General features: G+C 48.3%; 5 protein-coding genes across 5 annotated transcripts; 1 reads left to right on the top strand and 4 right to left on the bottom strand.

Annotated features, from left to right (window-relative positions):
• Positions 1 to 1703: 1703 nt before the first annotated feature.
• SMC1 (cohesin subunit SMC1) lies at positions 1704 to 5423 on the bottom strand (the record flags this gene model as incomplete). The annotated part of the gene is made up of 1 exon (XM_018881288.1): positions 1704 to 5423. The coding sequence occupies one exon, from the start codon at positions 5421 to 5423 to the stop codon at positions 1704 to 1706; it is 3720 nt and encodes a 1239-aa protein (XP_018733893.1).
• Positions 5424 to 8573: 3150 nt separating this feature from the next.
• On the top strand, positions 8574 to 9731 carry JLP1 (Jlp1p; the record flags this gene model as incomplete). Its single annotated transcript, XM_018881289.1, has 1 exon — positions 8574 to 9731. The coding sequence occupies one exon, from the start codon at positions 8574 to 8576 to the stop codon at positions 9729 to 9731; it is 1158 nt and encodes a 385-aa protein (XP_018733894.1).
• Positions 9732 to 9787: 56 nt separating this feature from the next.
• On the bottom strand, positions 9788 to 11551 carry PLB3 (Plb3p; the record flags this gene model as incomplete). Its single annotated transcript, XM_018881290.1, has 1 exon — positions 9788 to 11551. One exon carries the CDS (start codon positions 11549 to 11551, stop codon positions 9788 to 9790), a length of 1764 nt encoding a protein of 587 aa, XP_018733895.1.
• A 448-nt stretch (positions 11552 to 11999) lies between these two features.
• STP2 (Stp2p) lies at positions 12000 to 14186 on the bottom strand (the record flags this gene model as incomplete). The annotated part of the gene is made up of 1 exon (XM_018881291.1): positions 12000 to 14186. One exon carries the CDS (start codon positions 14184 to 14186, stop codon positions 12000 to 12002), a length of 2187 nt encoding a protein of 728 aa, XP_018733896.1.
• A 5168-nt stretch (positions 14187 to 19354) lies between these two features.
• Positions 19355 to 20908, bottom strand: YMD8 (Ymd8p; the record flags this gene model as incomplete). Its single annotated transcript, XM_018881293.1, has 1 exon — positions 19355 to 20908. One exon carries the CDS (start codon positions 20906 to 20908, stop codon positions 19355 to 19357), a length of 1554 nt encoding a protein of 517 aa, XP_018733897.1.
• Positions 20909 to 21542: the final 634 nt, after the last annotated feature.

Genomic DNA, 21542 nt, shown 5'->3' on the forward strand with positions numbered 1-21542 from the left:
TAAATTTCTCGGACGGGCTGGCAGGTCTGGCGATTCTTTTTAAGCTGTCAAGCACGGTCAGACGAGTCTCCCCAGGCTTCCCCAGCTGTCAGACCCGTCTGATCTGAATTCGCGTGACCCAACTTTAATTTCCCCCTCCGACGTCCGACCAGACACGCCCGCCATTTCCCTATTCGACCTGCCGATGCCGATGCCACTTTTTCTCCAGCCGTCCCACTCCACCATCCTCGGCTCCCACACCTGTGGACCGAGCTGCGGCAATCTCGTGGCTGATTCTGATCCTGGGGGTTGTCTGTGTGCCTCCGGCGGCTGGGGCTTCGCCCCAGACCCCGCTGCTCCTCTCGCTGCGCTCGAGTCGTTTCGTCGGGGGGTCCCCACAGAAAACTCCTGCGAAGCAGGAGCAACCAGGGTCTGGGGCGGAGCCCCAGCCGCCGGAGGCAAGCAGGGGGGCCCGTACTCCTCCAGTAACAAGTGAACCGTTGCGTCCCCCGGCCCGGCACCCTCCTGCGAAGCAGGAGCCATGGGGTCTGGGGCGCAGCCCCAGCCGCCGGAGGCAGTTTCTCCCCAGTCAGTGAAATGCAGGGTCGGACCTGAAAAACGGCGATCGGCGCGAACGGCGCGATTAGAGTGTGATGGGTGCATATGTCAGATCCGGCTAGACTTTGTTAGGTTTACCGTTGTTATCAGACAGATACACACATAGAAAACAGTACAATACAGTACAAGACAGTACGAACCCAAATATGACAGTAACCGTGGATGATATTGGTGGTGGAGGTGATGGCGGAGTGAAGGTGGCGGTGGTCCAACCGTCGAAGACCCAACTGCCAGAGAGGGTGCTGGAACAGTGTTTGACGCTGGTTAATCGGGCGTTTGCGAGGAAGGCCACTGAGGCAGGTGGATTATTTGGCAGCAGCAGACTGGCCAATTCTGACCAGATGCTCAGTGAACTGGCGGACGGGCACTTGTTTCTGGCATATTCTGTTCAGGACACCGATTATTATAAGACCCGGCCTCTACCGGACCGGTTTGATATCCAGCAGAATCCATCTGATTTACCTGACGAAGGAGCCACTCTTCTGGGGATCATGGGTCTTGTCAAGAATCACAAAGAATCGCATCTCGCACCTCGTCCGTACTACACACTCCGTCTGGTGGCAGTCAATGTCGATATATGGAAAGGTGGAATCGGCGCCAAACTCTTATCAGTTGTCGAACAATACCTAGCATGCGACGTCGAACCGAACCACGAGTCCATCCTCGTGGCCGACTGTGTCCGAGACGTCGGCAATGACAAGTACTACGAACGCCGCGGGTTCACCGTCAAGGCCGTGACCACCTCGGAACCCAACCAATGGGACAGCGTCCGGCTTTTCACGCTCGTTCGCCTGGAAAAAGTCGTCGGTGCCGGGCCACGGTGACGACGGGTGCTGCCTCCGGCGGCTGGGGCTGCGCCCCAGACCCCCCGGCTCCTCTCGCTGCGCTCGAGTCGTTGCGTCTCCGGTCGAAGCATCTCCTGCGAAGCAGGAGCTACGGGGTCTGGGGCGCAGCCCCAGCCGCCGGAGGCAGACCCCGTCCCCAACAGTCCAGTCCACGGGGTCTGGGGCGGAGCCCCAGCCGCCGGAGGCACAGGTGGAGTATGTGTAAATAGCAACAGGAAAACGTTAGAATTGTATCGTGACAGGTATAAATAGTTTGGGAGATTAGGCGGCTCCGGCGACAGCAGGGGTGCGATCGCGGTCCCGGGTGTCTGAGGGTGCCGGTTTGTTGTCAAATTGACGGAGGTCAAGGGTAAGAGCTCGTGAGCTGTTGATATCTTGGTCGCGGTAGATGCCGACAAGTGCGTCGGATTTCTCGAAGAGCCCGTTTTTGAGACTGATGACTATGAACTGGAAGTTCTCGCGGGCGTTGTGCTTGATATATCGCCCGATGCTGGCAATGTTGTTGTTATCCAGAGCAGCGTCAATTTCGTCTAGAATAAAGAATGGCGACGGGTGGAACCGGTGAATCGCGAACAGAAGTGCTAATGCAGCCATGGTCTTTTCTCCTCCAGAAAGTTGCTCGATTTCGCAGAATTGTTTCATGGGTGGCTGGACATTATAGATAATACCCTTGGCAAAGTCGTCACCATCGTTCTCCCAGTATAGATTGGCACTTCCACCGGTGGGGAACGACTTGTTTCGCGTCAGTTCTTTATAGATACCATCAATACTGCGTGATATCTGGTCAAATGCTTTGTTAAACGCTGTAGACCTTTTGCGTTTGACTTCTTCGAACTTTTTCCTGATAGCTCGATGTGTTTTACCGGCCTGTTCAGACTCGCTAGCTGCTTCCTTGAATTTAGTCGACGCTTCTTCCAGATGATCACTAGCACGAACATTAACCACCATTCCATCGATCTGACTCGACAATGTCCCGATCTCCTCTTCGATTTCCGTCTCGATTGCAGGGTCACTACTCTCCTTGAGCCGCTCTTCGAGTCGACTGTAATCAACAAGGATGCCAAAAACACTTGTATCGGAGATTTGAGACATGGGTATATCTCCAGTTGAAACGGCATCGGCCATTGAAACATCACCATCACCGTCATTTCCAGTCAGGTCATCACCATCACCCTCGCTAAGCATTCGTTTCATAGGAATATCATTTAACGAACCTTCTAACAACGGCAGAGTTTGTCCGTTGATTTTACAATCGGTCAGCATATCCAGTCGTTTTGCAGCATCTCGTGAAATGTCTTCTTCTAAACCACTTTGTTTCTTTTCGGCTCGAGAAAGATCGTTTCTGTTCTCATGAACCACTTTAACATAGTCTTCAGCAGTAGCCTTTCTGGCTTCCATGACTGCTTTAGCTTCTTCCGACTTTTCCTTGGCGCTGTTCTTATCCGCTTCAAGTTGACTGATTTCGGTCAGAATGACCTCTCGTTCGCTCCTGAGCTGTTTAATCACTTCTTGATTGCGCTCGAGTTCAACACGAATATTATCAACTCTCTTCTGAGTCTGTTGAGCCCGACCGGTCTCAAAATTAAGTCGCGTTTGTAATCTCGTACGTTGGCTAGAAAACTCAAGATTCTTCTTGTTAATTAGCTCCAAATGACTACTCTGAGCTGTCTCAAACTCTTTAATATCGCTGATTCCCATACGAGCACACAGATCGCCGAAAATCGATTGACGAGTACGTTTGACTTTAGACTCGATCTTATTGATTTCATCATCATATTCAGCAATAGTCTTTTCCGTTTCGCCAATTGTTGGAACCACTTCACGACTGACTGTTTTGTGGTGCTGCAATTCAGACTGTCGACTTTCCAAAGTAATATTAAGAGTATTCAGACGGTCACGAGAATCTTGTAGTTTCATTTCAAGCCCACCAATCTCACTGATAAGCGATTCTTCTTTGGTAGAATTCTCGTTCTTCTTCATCGTCAACTGTCTCAAGTCATTCGTCAGTTTATCTTTCAATCTGTACATACCGACGACATCCTTCTGCTCCCATCTACGGGCATTACGGTTGTCAACTGTACCTCCGGAAATCATATTAGCACGGTGAATAATCGAACCATCCAAACATACCATCATTGCCTGAATATTTCTAGACCATTTCATCTCTTTGGCAACTTCAATGTTATCACAAATAAGTGAGTTACTGCAGACAAATTGAACTGCCCGTTCAATTTCTGGTTTAAAACTGACAGTTTCAATTGCTAGTCGCACGTTACGTCCTAACGTACGCATTGAACTTGGAATTGGAGTGACAACAATCGTGTCTAGGGGAATGAAAGAGCAAGTACCCTTACGCTGTTCCTTCAAGTACTCGATACACTCGCGAGCAGTCTTTTGACTGTCAACTACGATCGAGTCGAAATTACGTCCCAGGACGGTCGATACTGCAGTTTGATATCGTCTCTCTTTTGGTTCGAGCAGGTCACTGATAAGACCCTTGACACCAGGAAACAGTCGCTTCAAGCTTTCAGTATCTTCCTTCAACTTTATCGTCTTTTCAGACTCCCGCACACTGGTATTATAATCGAGAAGTTGTCTAGCTACAGTTGCCAACTGAGAATTGAGCTCAGAAATATTTCGTTGCTTGTCTGACCGTTCAGAAATGATTTTATCCAATTGAGACTTCTTCGCCACGACCGATTCATTGTCGTCATTGATTGATTCAGAAATATGTTTAATCGATGATTTTAGATCTGCGATTTCCGATTGTAAAGCAGCAACTTTGGCCTTGGCTTCGTCACGCTTGTTAGTCAAACTGACCAATTTGTCGGTATTAGTTCTCTTGTTTCTCAACAGCGTTTCTAATCTAGACTGCTCGGCACTGGTCCTTAGCTTATAATCAGAGTTGAGCGCTTCATACTCCTTAATGACCTCATCAGACACATCACGCAGTCCAGATAATGCCGAAGACTGTTTGGACTCTACTTCGAACTTTTTGACTGCCTTGTCGAGAACTTCAAAGCCCTTTTGAACAATAGCGATCTCGCCATTCTGGCGATCCAAATCGTGCTGAACGGCTGCTAGTCTGCTCTCTGCTTCTTTGACATGATGTTTCTTGAGCTTGATCTTTTCATTAATTGGCAACACGTCTTTCTGTCGCGACTCAATCTTCTTGACATACTGATGATGCTTTCGTTCCAAACTGCGATATTGATTATTAGCAGTGGCATAAGCACTATTAGCATTGGCAAGAATCTCCTCGGCTTCTGTAAGAGCATCCATTTTCTGCTGTATTTCCTCATCAAACGCTTTAATCTGCTCTTTCTTGCTAGAAATATCTCGTTCGATATGATACAGTTTCCAGAGAATCAGATTTGTCTTAAGATTATCTCGTTCCTCAATCTTCTTGTTGTAGTTCTCGACTTCTGTCGTCTGGGTCTGATATTGCTTGACCTCAGCATTGTATTCTTTACGCTTCTGATAAGCAACAATGGACTCTCTACCCTTGACCTCGAGCTCTTTCTGAAGCTCGTCGTATTCTTTCTGGAATTCAATAGAGCCAGACACTCTTTCAATCAAAGTCGCCAAATCCGACGGTTTCATAGCGGCCGTCTTTTCAACATCTCCTTGAAACACTAAGAAATTCTTTGCCTTGACAATGATATTCTCAGCCGCCAGGGTATCTTGGTATTCTTTTTCGGCCACCCGTTTGTCATTAATGAAATACTCACTGGTACCAGTGTTGGAGGCAGCAGCCGAAGACTGTCTTCTTCGGCCGGATCCTGTACCACGAACCCTAGATCTGTTAGAACTCTTCTGACCAAAGCTCGCGGAGCGAGCACAAAACGGGGTCTGGGGCAGCGCCCCAGCCGCCGAAGGCAAACTCCCAAAAGCCCACTTACGTTCGTTTGAGCTCGAGGATATCATTAGGAGCTCGTTCATAAACCAGTTTGACATGGCATGAGCGCGGGTCGGCGCCATTCTGGGATTGTGAGGGAGTTTCGTTGTCAGCAGAACCATCATTTTCACCCTCTTCGTTTTCAGATGACATAATTCGACCACGATAGACAAGCTGGTCCAGATGGTCACTTCGTAACTGTTTGGATCGCACACCTAGCACGAACGAAATGGCGTCCATCATGTTACTTTTGCCTGAACCATTAGGTCCAATAATGGAGGTGAAGAAAGCATCACCCAATTCCACAGTCTGGATACCGCGGTACGACTTGAAATTGAACAGCTCGATACTCCGTAATCTGCCCATGGCTATCTATTGACACAGTAATTGAAGCTTGGTTCAGTTTTAAAAGTGCTCGTAGCTGCAAGGTTCAGGTGTTGTAATTAATATATTAGACTTGGCAGGTGAGACGCGTCCTCGCGTTAATGACCGCGTGTGCGGCGAAGCGGCGTGTGAGGCTCATCAGAGAGGGTGTATACCTTCATAAAAGAGAATTAAAACTATCAGTGATCCAGAAGATATGTCAGGTGTAATCAGGGATAGTCTCTTAATTAGTATCCCAATTGCTACTGGTCTGACTGGAGTGTGTTTATACTTTTGGAGACAGGATCGGGTGAGGTCCACTGACTGCACAGGGCCCTGTTAGCGAATTCTGTAAACCACAAGAGTAGTCATTCCTCATTAACATTATATAAACTGACAAACTAATTAGTTAGACAGGTTGCCAAGTACGAGGATACATGGATTTTTTCTCCGATATATCTATTGCCTCGTACATTTAGGCCCACCAACATGAGCGCATGCTCAGCATTCTCCAGTTCTCAGTGAACGGTCTTCGAGCTTTCTAGGCCAGTTCTTGAGTAGCTTCTTTGACGAGCTTGGCATGTGCTTTCTCATGACCCTCGACTTTACCAACAATATTATAACGTAATGAGAAGAACGAGTACCAATCGTCTAGTACTTTGAGATCCGACGTAGGCAGGTCTTCGTACTCAGGTTTGACATCATCGGGTTCTAAAGAAGTTCTAGCAAGTGCTCGAGAGGCATCTTTACCAGCAAACACATGGTAACCAGCTTCTGGACCGTAACTGGCCTTATTACGAGTGACATCAAACACCGTGCCCTTTACAGCCACATATATCTTTTCATTCTGAACACCTGTAATTTGTTAGATTTTCTTCATAGATCTTAATTCTAAATCAAATGGGATCAAGTGGTCAACTCCTGCGAAGCAGGAGCAACCAGGGTCTGGGGCGGAGCCCCAGCCGCCGGAGGCAGACCCCTTTCTCCAGAAAAGAGCCAGCTGAGAAGTTCACCCCTGGATTAGAGCATTGCCGGGACCCCGATCGCAACATAATCAGTTTACTTACCATCGTACTGAGCGAGCTCTGTGAGAGTGAAAAGACGGTCTTGAGGTGGATCCAGTTTGACAGTGACTTTAGGAGCAAACCTTGACGTGCTAGTTGTAGTGCTATCAGCCATGATTGTTGTGACTTATACAGTTGTAGTGAGTATGGAGAACGAGGTTCTTTTATTGACTTGAGAGTCTGAATGAGTTGATGCAGTGAAAGATCAGTAAGTGAAACTTCTTTACAGACTCGAGATCTGATTTAATCAATGCTTTTTATTTCTGACAATGACAGTTGACACTGAGAATTGATTCGCAGACGTTCGTTCCGTGACTGGCCAGTAAATCGGTGCTGCTCTGCCGCTACCGCTCCTCCATCTCAGATTAACCGGTATTGATTCAGGTTAGGGAAACTGTAAATATCGCCCTAACCCTGATGGAGTCCCGCGAAACCAGGGGGTGTTTTGTGAGAGATTGACGGAGGTGATATTTGGTATATCACACGCTTTGGACGGTGTTGGACTGAGAATTCAAGTGGCGATGTTTTGAAAATTTCAGCTAAATTGAAAGGAGGTTGTTTGTTGGAATTGTTCACGTGAGACCTTTATCACATTCTTAAGGTGGTATAACAAGGTTTCGGCCAATCCGATAGATTACGGAGCTGTTCATGAAAGAACAAAAGAAGCAATTAGAAATGAACAAAAATCCGGTCTGTTGAGTTCATACTAAACAGTTCGTTGGACCTGTAGAAAGAATATTTTCGGTTAATTTCTAGACATTGTTTCTCCTAGATCACCTGAGGGGTATGCTCTGAGAATGAGGCCCTATAAAGCATGTCTATTTACAGTCAATTTGTTAACTGCAGTCCGTTAGACGAAACTTAAGCGATCCCACAAACACGGCCGGCTGCAACAACTCTATTTCAGAGTATGTTTCTGGGGGCGTACTAAAGGTTACTGATCTGATAAGATTATGCATGGATCTTCGACTGCAACAGTTCACCATGAGTGATAGAGCTGTTACTTGATGAGGGCTTTAGACTGGTCAATGACGCCACTTGTTTTCTTTTGTGGATACTGCTCGTCAAGATAAGTGAAGGTTTGTGGTGGATAGTACTTGCTGAGCGAGAGTTGCGTTTTTCGTGTTATCAAGTCATGAACTACACCACTGTCTGTAATATGCTGTTCCTATACCACGAACACTAATGATAGTTTGTATTGTCGAATATCTTGGATATATTCTATGTTTTTGGAAACACAATATCAGTACCTGTATTCCTTATTAAAGTCACCACAAATCGTAGAAAGAGAAAATCAAGATAGTCTATGTTGACTCAGTCTATCCGGCTAGCATCAGAACCCCTCTGATCGCCAACAGCCTGCAAACGAGCCGCCACAAGTATCACACAATTCACCACATTGGGCCGAAAAAACGCCACTATTCCCTTCGGATATCCGATATGCCCACATATTTAACACCAGTTTTATGACAACTGATGGCTGTACAGAGACGTGCCGACCTGAGTTATCACTGCTTAACGTTGATTATCGCGTCATTAATGCAGGTATTGTGCAGGGATCTGAGATTGCAATGTCGATCTATGTACAGTCGGACAGTATCAAACGAATTTTGGCGGTAAAACCAACCGTCTTACGTGAGTTATGCATTATATTCTGCTATTTATTTGGATGACTATTTGAGTTAGTTTGACTGGACTGGATTATGTTCTGTCGTGACAAAAATGCTTAAATACCTTCCTTCCCCTCCCCTACAGTTATAGTTTTTTGTTCTACACCAAATACACTATTGACTTTTGATCTTAACAATGTCACCTTCCACTGTTGAACCCCCTAAATTTGTCTTCTTAGAGAAGAATGCTTTGAAGATTCCAAAGGGACCCAAAGGTCCTTCTCCTTATGCTGAAAAGCTAACTGAGGGTCCTTCGTATAAGCAATTCCCCACACCTTTAAAGGCATCTGGTAAGCTTGACAACGAGTACAAGTTTGATGAGATTACTCCCCACATTGGTAGGGAATATCCTGAAGCTCAATTGAGTGAGATTGTCAAGGATGACGACAAGATCCGCGATCTAGCTATCACCATTTCCCGTCGAGGAGTAGTCTTTTTCAAAGCACAAGATCTGTCTATAGAAGATCAAAAGACTCTTGCTGATAAACTCGGTCGACTTACTGGTAAACCGGAGAAATCCACTATTCATATTCACCCTACCGCTCCTGCTGGTGGGGTATTAAACAGCAACGGCTCAGGTCAAGTGGATCCTGAGGTATCTATTATCTCGTCAAAACTCCAAAAGCAACTGACACCAAAGGAATTTAGGCACAAGAAAGCTGGTGAAGGTTTCCATTCCGATATTACTTTTGAGCCAGTTCCTTCTGATTATGCTATTTTGAAGATTGTTGAAACCCCTCCTACTGGCGGAGATACCTTGTGGGTGTCTGGATACTCTTTGTATGAGAAGCTGTCCCCTTCATTCAGAGCATTCCTCGAAACCTTGACCGGTACATACTCTCAAGAAAACTTCCACAAGGCTGCTGAAAGGGGTAATTTTGAAATCTACGCTGCCGAGCGTGGTGCTCCTGAAAATGTAGGTGAAGATCTTATTGCGCATCATCCCATTGTGAGAACCAATCCTGTTACTGGCTGGCGTTCTGTTTTCAGTATTGGTGGGCATTTCACCTCTTTTGATGGTCTCACTGACGACGAGACAAAACTCATCAAAGATTACCTACAAGATCTGGTAGTTGCTAGCCATGATATTCAAGTTAGAAAGAGATGGGGCAAGAACGACATTGCTATCTGGGACAACCGGTCTGTTTACCACTCTGCCACAAACGATTACTTTGACGACAATATCTACGAGAGAACCGGTGTTAGAACCGTAGGAATTGGTGAGAGACCATACTTTGACCCTACTAGTAAAGCTAGAAGTGAAGACCTTCACGCATCAGGATTGTCTGTGTAGAATCATAAATCTAGGTTTAAATAAATAATTATGCTTGATATGCTTGCTCTATATGCTTAAAAAATAGGGGTTGACAAGAGAGAGGGATTGATATCAGGTGCTCGCGATGCATTTGTCGAGTTTACAGTACCATCCCAGCAATACTTCTCGAAGCAGCCTCTGCAGAATTGAGAGACAGGCTCATGTCTACGCTCCATCTCTCGTTTTACTATGGCACAAGACACACAAGAGTGCCAATCAGGATCCCTCGTACCATTGAGCTGGGTCATGATGTTGTACCCGTTGTTAATCATTCCCAGAGCTTCATCGGTCCCATAAGTCAGTTTCATAACAGTAACATTACTCCAGTATGAATAAGGGTGGTTTGCCATATATACAAGTAGGGGTGGCGTTTTTCCTCCTAATGATGTCAGATTTTGGCCATCACAACCAAAGAATGTTGGTCTACTAACCAAGCCTTCGTTTATAAAAGTATTGGAGTCGGGCACATATGGAAATGTGTATGGGTTGGCAGGATCAGCTTGGACACTGAACTGTCGTCTATATTGATTTATTAATGACGACCCATTTGGCCATCCCTGCGGTGTGTCGTCCATGTTGGTGTCAAAAACAAACATTACATCCACATCTCTAGAGGGATGTAGCAGCGGTTGCATTGGAGCTACTATTCCATTTTCGCCTCCATCTACGAGGTACAAAGTGTCGGTTGAATTCACAATTGATGACACCCCGACTGGATTAGAGAACTGCAAGAACGGATTGGGCTTATAGATAGCTACATCAGCAGTAACTGTGTTTAGAACAGGGTCTAATATATCCGACAGAGTTTCGTCACCACTTATTCTTTCTAGTCCGTTATGAATAGCTAGATCAAAAACTGTAGACGACGTGCCAAACAGAAATCCTGCATTATCGTACCCACTAATACAGTCTCCAGTCGGGACTCCATTCTCTAATTCAGTCCCCAGGTATTTCAAAGGAGTAAATGCATATACTTCTGGATCAAATGATCCAAGTTCATACGGGGTAATTTCAAAAATAGATGCATCTGGTGATGCCAAATTCTCTATTGGCATTCTATCAGTTGCAAGAAATATTGGATATGGAGCCTGTCGCTGCTTAAACCAATCCCAGTTAATCATGTCAGACCATTCTAATGAGGCTCCACGGTCTGGTAATGATATCATCTGCTGTGATAAGATGCGACCCCATATATCGGTTAGAGAAATCCGGAATCCAGACTCCATCTTTGACATCGGGTCAGTCAAAATTCGCTCTGTTTCTTCTAATCCACCCTGTGTATCGATGGCAAAATATGACAAGTCCCATGTATATTCATCTGCTATGAGAGAATTAATAGTAGTGAAGTTTTGCATATATATTGAAGCCATAAGCCAACTACCGCCTGAAAGACCGGTTATATATGTAGAAGCTTGCAACAGACCTCCTAGATGACCCTTTTCAAGAGTACCTTCAGTTCGGCTATCAAGAGCAGCAAACTCCCCTGCACCGACCAACATGGCTCTATATCCACCACCAGAAAATGCTAATCCCACTCGGATTTCAGATGCTTTCACGAGCGCAGCAGCATCGAAATCCAGCCTATCCGCACGATTGACAAAATCTACGAGTGCTGTAGTGGCGATTTTTAGCCTATCGTTTACATAACCAACTTCCTCTTCTAATAAAGATTCTGCTGACCGCAGCAGCGAACCTTCCGGACAAGAAACTGGGCCTGGGGCATACCCGCCAGTTGGAGACCATGCGTGCACAATCCCACATATGGATATTATTATTATGGGTGTAACCAGAACGACCATACTCACACCTCTTTATCGTCGGTTGTAGTCCATATAAGTGTTTCTCAATAAGATGGATATATATTCTAACGACGTCGTCCCAAAACATCTTTTAAGTATAATTTAATGCCCGCATTCTTGATTACATGTTTGATTAAATGCTTCATGCAACTTCAAGATAATTAATCAAGATATTACTTTTTAAATTTGCAATAAAAAATGCAACAAAAACTTATTTAAAATTAAGAATTTTTCCTTTAAATATACACACAAAATACATAAAAGCCAGTACAAAACAATTAACTAGACAAAAAGTAGAGAGAGAAAACAAATAAACATAACTTCGTTCCCACATACATGCACATAAAAATAATAATAATAAAAACAATGCTCAGCAAACACAAGAAAAAAAACTCATTACACATTGCGTTGAAAGCATCATTTCAATAGGGCTTTAATCCGCGAGTTTCTAAGCTTTCTTGAGACCAGCACATGCATCCATTTGAATATGATCTTCAACCCAACGTTCATTGCTGTCAAATTTATCGCCACATCCACCACAAGTACCAATGACTTTTGATCTATTCTCACTGCGAGTGCCAGTGGGATAGATGAAATGTCTAGCTTTCAGGTGAGTCTTGTAAGTGTCACGACGGGAGAAACCACCAGATGGATGACAAGGAGTCTCAGCAGTGCAGTCGAAAAATGGGCATGTATAGGCCTTTTGGTCGGCATGCTTCTTCATGTGACGAGTCAAGTACCCCTTTATACGGAACGAGGCATCACATTCAGGGCAGGCAAATTGATTAGGCAATTCGCTGTTGGATGGAGAAGCAGTTACTGGAATACCATCAATGGCACCAGAACTAGCCATAGACACAATCGACAGAGGGCTAGACTCATCAGCTACTAACAGGTCAATAGACGAGGCAGAAGTAACTGACGATTCAGGAGACAAAATCGCATTTGTCGAACCATTTTGAGCAGAGTTAAGATAGCCCCAAGACTCAAGAGGATCAGGTGTGATGATTGGCAGCATCTCATGGCTGTTGTTTGTATTGTGAGAATGGAACTCGTCTTGTTTGACCATGTGGTGAGGTGTAGCCAAGTCTTCATTAGTGAGACCAATAGAATTGGTGGGCGAACTGGTGGTTCCAGTGTAAGCAGCAGGAAGACCAGCCAAACCAGGCCAACTGAGATCATCCAAAGGCTTTTCGAGGTTCAAGTTGGTGACATGTTCAGGAGAACCGTTTTCACTATTAGCTCTTGAGTGTACTAATGGGTAAACGCCATTGACCATAATATTGTGCGAGTTAATTGGGTCCACAGGGAACAAACCATTGTTATTGTTGATGGGGAAGATATCAGGAGAATCTGACGAGTGATGACTGCTAACATTCGACGAGTAGTTGTTGTTGTTGTTGTTGTTGTCGGCAATGTCATTAGCTCCACGAATAGTAGGGGTAGAACCAGCGTTAAAGTCAGGAGTATTGTTATAGAAACCAACAGGAGACCTAAGCATTTCTAATTCAGGAGGTGACAAATCAGCACCATCTGAGTAATTGTAGAAATGGTTATCAGCAGGAAGAGACTGAGAAATATGGTTGTTACTACTGTGGTCGTGGAAATCAGGAACAGAAGACTCGGCTGAGTTGATCGAGTCAGATCGGTGGCCTGAAAACGGTGGCTGTTGTTGATTATATTGCACTTCAAAGTCCGAAAACTCCGAAGGACTGAACACAGAAGCACTGTTTTGCACGGGAATGTTCATATCCATTTGAGGCTGAGGAACATTGTTTTGACTCATGCCTTGAACATCAAACTGGATATCACCCAAGCTGTTCTTATACTGTCTCGAATATGGGAAAGAACCGACAATCGAGCTGTTACCAACCGATGCACGGTGGTTCCTCCTCATAACCAACTTGCTATTTGGTTGCTTTGGACCGGCCATTTGATTTTGGTTTTGGTTGTGTTGGTGTTGTTCTTGGTGATGGATGTTACTCGAGTCATTCATAAAACCGAGGTTATCCAAACCAGCTAGAATACTCTGGTTTGGAAGCGAGGTGGATGCGTTATGGAAAAAGGCGTTCTGAGCTTGGTCAAAATGGCTCTCAATATTAGTAGGTTGGTTTAATGAGTTGTTGTCATGAGGACCAAACGTAGCACTGGAAAAGTCCCATCCAACTACGGTACCATTTTGGTTTCGCAGTTGAATAACATCAAAAGCAGAAGCATCGGATGTAGCACATGCTACTGGGAAGCCGACTTTAGACTTTGTTGAATTTAAGCTTTTAATTTCTCCTGAGGGGAACAGTGAGGTTGACTTTGGGTTACTACTGGTAGCGGTTGTAGTAGCAGTAGAGACATCTTTTGAAACAGACGTTTTATCAGATGGCACTGAAGATGACGATTTAGAACTCGATATCGTTGTTGAATTCGTTGGTTTGCTAGATTCAGAACCAGATTCAATAGCCTTTGTATCCTTAGCAGGAAGTAACAAATCTAATGGTTTCAGCATAAACAGCTGACCACCCTTTGTAACCGGAGATAGTATCTTCCAAATAGACTCTAACACACCACTTGACAGCGAAGCCAAGGTGTCAACCAAGGTTCTCCAAAAAGATTTTGGTCCACTTGCCACAGTTTCGGACATGATATATGTTGTTTTGAGACAAGGTTTTGGGAGATGGCGATATATATATATGAATGTATATTCAGACCAGAGTGAAATCGAAAAATTCAAAAGTCAGTTCAAATAATCTGTCGAGTCAGTTCTCCTTATGTCGTCTGTGTGCTTATACGCAGTCCACTGGATACTCCTGAGTCAGTGAGGTTCAACTTCAGTCGATATTTCTCAACCTATTCTCAGCTCGTAATCTCCTGAACTCTATCGTCGTTTTTTCTATAATGACAGAGTCAGTAACAGATTTAAACACGATTTTTTTTCTTAGTCGGTGCTCCGCAATAAAATAGGATTGGTCCGGCGGCTTTTTTGCTGATAAAAACGGAACCAAAAGTCGAGACAAAAAGTGGTTAAAAAAAAGCTAATTAAGCAAGAGTGTGAGTCAAAGAAAGTCCTTTTTAATTTTACGTCAAAGTGGGAGAGTGGCTAAGACGAAATAGAGTCGTGAGGTGTCGTTAAAGGTAAAATTTAGACTCTAAAAGAAGAGAGAGAGAGAGGTTAGTTTAGATTTCAGACAACCCGTCCGTAGAAGTAGTAATATAATGCAACTAAGGCGCAAGGAAATGTGCCCGAGTGGGAGTCGGTTTTTGGCTCGGTGCGGCACCGAATAAGCTAAGACAGAAATGGGGTCAACTGCAAGCTGCAGCAGGATTTGAGGAAAAAAATGCGAGGCAAATGCGGTTAAAAGCGAGACACCCACAATAGAAGGTGGAGATCTAAATCCGGCAACGATCGTATGAATCGACCCAAGCCAGGAAAAAAGCAATTATGGCCAAGTGAGGAGAAAAGATTGGCCCGTTCGATAGGCCCCCGCTTAGCCAGAGCCGACCCAAGATTAGCAGCAGCAGCGAACGGAAATAGAGGGGGTAGATAAGAGGGGTAGCCTCTGGCAGCGGTCAGCAGCAGGGTCAGTGGAGACCAGCGTGGGGCCCAGTCTCGAGCTCAACTCGAGCGCAAGTCGAGCCCAACGGGGCCAGACTGGACCGTGTCCAGTCTAGTCGTCAGCCCAAGCTTCCCGTGAGCACCTCCCAGGGGAACCAGGTCTGTTGTTTTCCTGGTCCTGGATTCCGGACTCTGGACTCTGGACTCTGAACTCTGGACTCAGCTCCGCTATCAGCGCTGGCACCAGCTGCGATGCCAGCAGCTCTAAACCGGCCTGTGAAGTAACCCCGATGCCAATTCAAGCCCAGCTCAAGCCCAGCTCAGCCCAACTCTCCCTACCAGGTACCCCTGCTGTGCCCTCCCCCCTCCTCCACGCCGGTCCGCGAAGCGGACCACAACGGGTCCGGGCAGCGCCCGGCCGCCGGAGGCACACCCCCCCTCCCCCAAGCCTTCTGCCCGCCAGGTTCGGGGGCCGTTATCAGCCCCCCTCCCCCCCTGAACGGGCAAATAAAAGCAGATCCGCGATTAACTTTTAACACGGTTCCGCGAGTGGGGTGATGTGACCCTAGCTCGCTGCTGATAAGACCCGGTCCCAAACCAACAGCCACATCCTTATCTACCTCCTGTTTAAAGTTATTTACATTCGGGATCCGACAGGAGTGGGAGGAGGAAATATGGGCCGGCCGTCCTGCCTCCGGCGGCTGGGGCTCCGCCCCAGACCCCGTGGCTCGCTTCGCTCGTTACGTGGCGGTGCCAAGGCGTTTGGGCTCATCGCTGCTCGTACGGACTGGCCAGTGGGTGCTGGTGGTCTTACCCCTCTCCCCCTGCCTGCTGGTCGGGCTTGGCCGGGCTGCTGGACATGCCAAATGTCAGGCTGTCATATCTCTTTCATATGCAGCTCCAAGAATATTAGGTTAGCGAGTTATGTGTGTGCACGTCCCAGCGGCCGCTGCTGCTGATGCTGCTGCCCGACCCCCACACCAAACTCAACCGGCTGAACCACCTGCCAAACCCGTTTAACCTCAGCCTGCTCAGCCTGCTGTGCTATCAGTGATCGCTGCTGATAACAAAAACAAACTCAATCGCCAGTTCATCACCGGTCGTCTCAAAACAGTTACTGTACGGTCAACAGAGGTGCGATAAGAAAAACGCGGACAACAAAAAATATTTTTACCCGCCGTCTGTACCAACCGTATGGAGATTACTAACAAAAATAATAATAAATAAATATCAAACACAAGATCGGCTCCCTGATTAGGATCGGCGCCATGCAATGCAATGACCACTGCAAGCCAAGTTACATGACATATTCCAAATGCAATCAAGAAATGGTCTAGAATGATTTCATGCCGATTGTAGATAGCTTTCGTCTGTAGTAGTTTAGCAGTCAGGGGGAAACCTGCTTCTGTGTTTAGTCTGGGTGAGAATCTGTTTGAAGTTCTGCCAGATGTGACAGTTGTGCCGTTATACCAACGAAGACGTCTAAGGTCCAGCAGACAGACTCTTATTATACTCAGTTCCCTACTCGACTATCTACTCTACTCTGTTCCCCAATGGACTATCTAATCAGTGCTCCCTAGTGGACTACTCTACTCTGTTCCCTAGTGGACTATCTACTCAGTTCTTACTCGACTATCTACTCTGTTCTCCGCTCGACAATCTACTTTAATGTCCTGTGTAATATCTATAGCATTATTTTTGTCTGCATCTATTATTGGCCAGAATGGATTTTCCTATTCTGTGGCTGATATTCTGTGCTGTATTAGTATTATACTGTATACTGTAGAACAAAAACAAAGGATGCCGGTAAGCTATCAGCCACTTCTATTGTCCTGTTGTCGTCACCGCCACATCCCTCTGCCCCTGTAGCCAAACACCTCAGCAGCCCAGGAAATCGACAGAAAATCAGCAGCCTGCCTGTCAGCCATCAACAACAGATCAATTGACACTAGCAGCTCCTGTCAAATCAAGTCCGGATATAATCATGCCAATCCTGTCTGCCTGTCAGTCACTTTCAACCAAGACCCCTACCATTCATCCCCTATCAGCCCTCACTCACATCCCATATCACAGCTCACCGAGAACCAAGAAGATCGAGACCGTCGACCCCACAGCGCCTTACCAAGATAGTTGGGCAATCATGCCACTTTACGGAGATAATCTCCATGATAAACACATGCTAACTGAACTAACCAGGCGACCCCTGTCACCTCCGTCGGGATCCAGGCCCGGGCCCACTCGCCAGTCTCGGCCGCGGCGGGGGTGGGGGCCTGCCTCCGGCGGCTGGGGCTCCGCCCCAGACCCTGGTTGCTCCTCTCGCTGCGCTCGAGTCGTTGCGTACATGGACCCAGCAGATCTCCTGCGAAGCAGGAGCAACCAGGGTCTGGGGCGGAGCCCCAGCCGCCGGAGGCAGGCCCCCGCCACCACCACCCGCGATTGCGTGCTCGTGTTTCAGGCTGCGAGCCGGGCCGTGGTGCATTATTTCATGCGGAAGTGAGACACGCCGGACAGCAGAAGAAAAAAATGAAGTATGTATTGGCGAGGGAGCAGGCAGCCCAGTTCGGGGCTCGGGTGTCCTGTTTAAACAACTGGCAAATGAGATCCTTAGACCCGGGTCCCGACAACGGCGGCAGGGTGGTGCAGCTCAGTAGCTTCAGCGGCAGCAGCCCATCATCGCTGGCTAGAACCCCTCGAACCTCGAGCCCCATGGCCCATGCCGTGATTTCCGTTCAGGCGCTCGTCGTACTCATCCCAGCAGGCTTGCGAGCCCAAGCCCAAGCCCGGTGCATCCATCTCAGCTCGCCCACCCGGGCCAGCTGCTGCCCATGAAAAACTACCCCCCAAGACCGGCCGCCTCGCGCAATCGGCCGCCTCCCAGGATCCCGGAACTGCCACCCCCGCCCAAACCTCGAGCGAAGCGAGCCACGGGGTCTGGGGCAGAGCCCCAGCCGCCGGAGGCACACCCCCCTTCCCTCGTCCCCTCCCCCGTCCCCGCTCAGTTGGCCCCACCAGGTCCCCACCTGAGCCCCGCTTATCATGCCCACCACCGCTGGCCAGCTGTAATGTGACTCTGGCCCGATGTTACAGCGCGCGTTCCGCCAGATAGCGCGATCGCCGTCGAGCGTCGGTGCGCATCGGTATCTACGTTGGGTGGTGCATGAGCGGGTGGCACAATCGTCAAAACTCGTGACAGTTAGGCAGCCTTGTGCAAAAAGCAATTTGGAAGGGTACAGATCCAGATAACAAAATTTTTCTGCTGATAACCGGCGATCCACAACGGGCCAGTAGCATCAGTGGCAGCAGCAAGTGCCGGCGGGCTGCCCGCTCTCTAACCCCCCTGGAGAATGTGCCAAGCTCAGCTCAGCTCTCAATTGTCAGCTCAGCTCATTAGAGATGCTGCCTCTGGCTGAATCCGGCACCCGGCCGCCCCCCTCCAGCACCGACGTCATCTGCATCCCTTATCCCCCCCTTCCAATCTCTTATCTGGCCTATCACACCCTACATAGATAAGAATTCCCGACACACCACCCCGCCGATAGCCGGGTTAAGGTCGGGGGGTTCTGCCTCCGGCGGCTGGGGCTCCGCCCCAGACCCCGTGGCTCGCTTCGCTCGGATTCGGGGGTGGGTGGATGTGCCTCCGGCGGCTGGGGCTCCGCCCCAGACCCCACGGCTCGCTTCGCTCGGGGGAGGGAGTGAGAACAGGGGTATGGTGCGGAAGTAGGGTCCTGGGTCCCGGTGAGAGCAGGATCACTGTCGTGGGGGAGGGGGGTAGTGGGCTGCTGGGACTCCTGCTAGGGCGCGAAGAGTGGAGACGCCCCAAGCGGACTAGGGCCTGGCAAAGCGGGGTATGACAGAGTGGCATCACGACCCCGCAATCCAGGCATTGCACAGGCGGGGCAAACTAAAAAGAACCTTAATATAGAAGAACCCGGTCACCAGTCGACGGACCTGAGTCAAGTCAGGTCCAGCGGTCGAACGAAACGGGTCAGATGCGACGGGCCGTGCCCGTCTGTCACGAACCCAGCAACCCACAGCTCACCCGACTGGTCGAGCCGTAGCAAACCACGAACCAGGTCGTTCTACCATCCCCCCAGTAACGAGCGAAGCGAGCTACCGGGTCTGGGGCAGAGCCCCAGCCGCCGGAGGCAAGTCCCGTCCGTCAAAAATCTCCTGCGAAGCAGGAGCCACGGGGTCTGGGGCGGAGCCCCAGCCGCCGGAGGCAGACCCACCCCACCCTATGAAAGTAAGAAACGAGTTTATTCTTCAGAGTCCTCGAGATGTTTTGCCGAGTGTCGCGTTTTGGTCTCGTTGTAGCGGTGGAGGTTGTATGCGCCGATACAGGCGGTAGTGACAAGGAGGCCGAGGCCGTTGATGAAGGTGAGTCGGTCGCCAAAGAAAATGCATGCGACACAGATGGTCACGACCTCTTTACAGATGCCGGCTATGGCAAGAGTGAGGACGCTGGTCCGGTTGAGAAGGAGGAACTCGCTGAGAGTCATGCAGAATGCCAGGATGCCGGGGAAGATGAGCAGGCCAATGCCTCCGAGGAACCCCTTTTCCTGCCACAGTTTGGCGTTGACGATTTGGATTGGTCCTTCGATGATGAGACACATGACCATGAGAATCGTGCCCATGATGGGTGACAGTGACAGGATAGTGTATATAGGGTTATTGTGTGTAGAGTGTGTAGTGTGTTTGCTGCCACTAGTTGTAGAGGGATCAGTGGAACCAGCAGTGGTTGTAGTGTTATGACCATAGTCGTGTTGAAGTTGGAGTTGACGTCTGTCCTCGCTGGATACAATAGGAGCTGCTGCTAGCAGACCAACAGCTGGTGAAGAAGAAGATGAAGAAGGAGAAGGAGATGACGAATCTGACTGCATGTGTACTGAACTAACGACAGAGACAGTAGGCGATAAAGTACCTGCTTTATCGAGATCTCCGTCGACTGCCATCGAGACACGACCGTGGTTATTACTCTCATACACACTATTGTGAGTTTCGTCTTCTTGAAGTTGCTGATACTGGTGATGATGCTGATGTCGCTGATGTTGATGTTGGTGATGTTGATGGTCTCTGCCAAAACCAGCTGGTTTTAAAAGAAGCTGAGTGAGCGACCAACGAAGACCACTACAAGCAGCAGCGCCCATGACGAGAATAAACCCGAACAGCTGGAACTGGGTTTCACCGGCCACCATCATCAACACACCAATGGACATGAAAATGATAATAGCACATAATCTAGCAGTAGCTTTCTCTATTTTAAACAAGACTCCGAACAACAAAACAAACCCCAGACTCGAAGACTTGACCATAGTATAGAAACTCAGAGTGACGAGACGAAGCGACACGTTTCCCATGCCAATATCGCCAGCAGACGCTGCTGCACAGGGGCCAATGCGTCGGAAATAGTCCTTGAAATTCGTGAAAGGCGACTGTGGTTTCCATTCCGGAACTGCAAATAAAATCGCAGCTGCTAAACTCGTCTGAATCAACTGATGTATAGACGTAGAAAATATCGGGAACCGGAAATCCAAATGTTCAGGCGAGAACATCCACTTATTATACACCGATATCGACACTGAAAACAGGTACCAGCCAAGAATATAAATAACCGACATCACCGCATGATGGAACTGCGACTCCTTTTCCGAAATAGATTGTGAACTATCTCCTAACGACGACGATGAAGACTGTCGTCTCCTATTTCCATCCAGCAGCCCAGCCGATGCCTCGATATCTGGCGGACCGTTTCTTTCGGGCACATTCGCGGCATCCGCGGTCCGCAAGTCGTGGATCGTGGTTATCGGCATTCTGGGTGTTCTTCGCGACGGTTGCTGGACTCCTGAAACTGACGACGAGCCCCCTCCAAGCATACTCTCAAGCCACAAAAAAAGACATCTGCCCGCGATCGACTCAATCCACTTCACCACGCCGCGATCCAGGGCTAGGGTCCGTATCAGGGGGTAGGCCTCCGGCGGCTGGGGCTCCGCCCCAGACCCCGTGGCTCCTCTCGCTGCGCTCGAGTCGGGCATGGGGCCGGGGGTAGGTTTTTTGAGGGCGGAGTTGGGAAGCCCTTTTCGGGCCCCAAAATTTAGTTCACCCATGGCCAATTACTTCCTCTGGAGGAGTACCAAACCACCAGGAAACCATCTTCCGGGACGCTGCTGGCACCACGACGCCCGACTCGAGCGCAGCGAGAGGAGCCACGGGGTCTGGGGCAGAGCCCCAGCCGCCGGAGGCACGGCCCTCCTTCGGTAGCACCCCCAGGGGGCCGGAAGAGAGCGTGTCAGGCGTAGGATTGGCGGGATCTACAGGATATGCAGGGGTGATAATGCATGTTGGTGGACCCTGCAGAGGTAGAGGGTGCGGGGGAGGGGTGAGGGGGGTGGGGTTGTGATAATGGGGAGGGGGTATTGACGGAAAATAAGGGGGAAGGGGAGGAGG

This window comes from Sugiyamaella lignohabitans, chromosome C (assembly GCF_001640025.1).
Source record: "Sugiyamaella lignohabitans strain CBS 10342 chromosome C, complete sequence".
Classification (NCBI taxonomy): Eukaryota; Fungi; Ascomycota; class Dipodascomycetes; order Dipodascales; family Trichomonascaceae; genus Sugiyamaella; species Sugiyamaella lignohabitans.